General features: G+C 37.5%; 1 protein-coding gene across 1 annotated transcript; it reads left to right on the top strand.

The window, feature by feature from the left end:
* The first annotated feature begins 1,403 nt into the window (after window positions 1-1,403).
* On the top strand, window positions 1,404-1,874 carry LOC129573070 (histone H3-like). The gene has a single exon (XM_055453249.1). It carries the CDS (start codon window positions 1,455-1,457, stop codon window positions 1,863-1,865), a length of 411 nt encoding a protein of 136 aa, XP_055309224.1. The 5' UTR covers window positions 1,404-1,454; the 3' UTR covers window positions 1,866-1,874.
* Window positions 1,875-2,530: the final 656 nt, after the last annotated feature.

Genomic DNA, 2,530 nt, shown 5'->3' with positions numbered 1-2,530 from the left:
GTTCGTCTCTTGTTGCCAGGAGAATTGGCCAAGCACGCCGTCAGTGAAGGAACCAAAGCCGTCACCAAATACACCAGCTCGAAGTAGATTCGTTGTAATTTAAACACCAAACCGTATCAAAATCGGCCCTTTTCAGGGCCACCACAAAGTAATTTATGAAGAATTTGAAAAATTCAAAACAAAGCCATAACTTTGTGACTTATTTCATATAACAGCACTATCATATTTTTACATTATGAAAAATGTTTCAACGCATGCATCAATTATTTGGGTCCTTTCAATCATCCAAAATCCTAACATCAAACACCAGATTCATTGTATTTGAGGAGGTTTCCTAAATTTTTATGTAAAATTTCTTTATTTACAGTCGAAAATCATATTAACTTGCATTTAAGTCCAATAACTATTATATAAGAATTAAGTGCGAAGATGATTTTTACCGCATTTTGTGAGTTTGACACGTGAAGACGTATTTGTTTGATATAATTTTGTGTGGAAAGTGTGCGAATCACCAACCGTCGCAGTCATAGATCGTGCGTTTCTGTGTCAGTCGACGTATACAAAAATGAGAAGAAATTCTCCATTGCATGAAACACACAGATAGATATATATCTGAAATATAATTGACACGGTTTCATGACATTGAAGAGTAAGCGACTGCTCATCGCGCAATATTTCTCATGTGTGACATTGAAACAACAGCCGTTGCTATGTCCACCAAATGCATGACAATAATGGCAAATGTATCGAACATAAAGAACACAAGAATGCTAACAAAACAATTTCCGTCTGAAGTGATATCTACTGATACTATAATAAATAAAAAATGTATTGGATTTTTTTTTGAAAAATTTCTTCATAAAAATGATTTGGTGGCCCTGAAAAGGGCCGATTTTTGTTGTAATTTCGATGTTGAGACCGATATTGTTTAACCACCGAAACCGTACAAAGTACGGCCTTGGCGTTTCAAAGCATACACGACATCCATACCGACATCCACGACCGGTCATTTTGATTTAGCTGGTAGTATGTTCTTCACTTGACGAGAGACAAATACGAACTGATGCCTGCTACTGCTGCGACACCGTATTTATACACTTCATGCGTCGTCCCCACTACCACACCAATCGTACGATTCGCGCTAAAAACTTCTCCTTCGTACAACTCAATTTCGTTTTTCAACGATATTTCTAACAATTTTCTTTTGAATTTACATTATTTTGAACAATTTCTAACTAAAATTAACAAAAACTTGACAAAAAGCCAAAAAAATCGTAATTTGAAGAGTAAATGAGAATGATAACGACAACAAACGCACGACGATCGTAGCGTCGCTTCTCCTGCGTCAAAAAGTATAAATAGAGTGCACTCCGCGTGAGTTGTCATTCATTCTGCGCTTGACTTTCGTTGTGTAAGCATCGTAAACTAAAAAAAAAAGAAGAAGAAAAAGTAAAATGGCTCGTACCAAGCAAACCGCTCGTAAATCGACTGGTGGAAAGGCACCACGTAAACAGCTCGCCACCAAAGCCGCTCGTAAGAGCGCTCCAGCCACCGGAGGTGTGAAGAAGCCACATCGTTACCGTCCAGGAACAGTCGCTCTCCGTGAAATCCGTCGTTACCAGAAATCGACGGAATTGTTGATCCGCAAATTGCCATTCCAACGGTTGGTTCGTGAGATCGCCCAAGATTTCAAGACCGATTTGCGTTTCCAGAGCTCGGCCGTTCTCGCTTTGCAAGAAGCCAGCGAAGCTTACTTGGTCGGTTTATTCGAGGACACCAACTTGTGCGCCATCCACGCCAAACGTGTCACAATCATGCCAAAAGACATCCAAGTGGCCCGTCGTATCCGTGGCGAACGTGCTTAAATTGATATCATCCACGCACTTACGAAAATCGGCCCTTTTCAGGGCCACCAATAACTATATCATAAAGAATTTTTAAATCATCTTCCATATTTTCTTCGTAATAATATTTTTATCGAAATATTTAAATTCGTAATTGTTCGTTGAACAAAACAATTGAACTTATTCTGGTACTGAAACAATCGCAAGCGAGGCATTCTATTTACATTTTATCAAGATATAAAATACCATGATCATATAGGCTTTACCAATGAGATATGTAGTGCTCAATATAAATATCTGTCTGATTTTTGTCATGAACTTATTACAAAATTTATTCAGAGAACGAAAAGATACAGAATGTGTTATCTGTGGCTATTCACCGTATTGGTTTCAAAATTCCATACAAAAAAAACACCTCATTGAAAATTGACGAGGAAACGAATTACCTGCATTGAATTATTGTACTATTTTCGTGTATTTTAATGTGGATTCAAAAGTTGTGATTTAATAACAGCTTTACGTTTATGATGCATTCGAAAGAAATTGTTGGAATTTGTAGTTTGATCTTTTTATATCTTCATAAATGATTCTTTGGTGGCCCTGAAAAGGGCCGTTTTTATGTACAAATTTGAATATGTTGCAGCGAATTTACTTCGAGCTGGTGTATTTGGTGACGGCTTTGGTTC

This window comes from Sitodiplosis mosellana, unplaced genomic scaffold (assembly GCF_009176505.1).
Source record: "Sitodiplosis mosellana isolate CC-2019 unplaced genomic scaffold, AAFC_SMos_1.0 Smas_scaffold_5915, whole genome shotgun sequence".
Taxonomy (NCBI): domain Eukaryota; kingdom Metazoa; phylum Arthropoda; class Insecta; order Diptera; family Cecidomyiidae; genus Sitodiplosis; species Sitodiplosis mosellana.
This window is presented reverse-complemented; position numbering and strand designations above follow the sequence as displayed.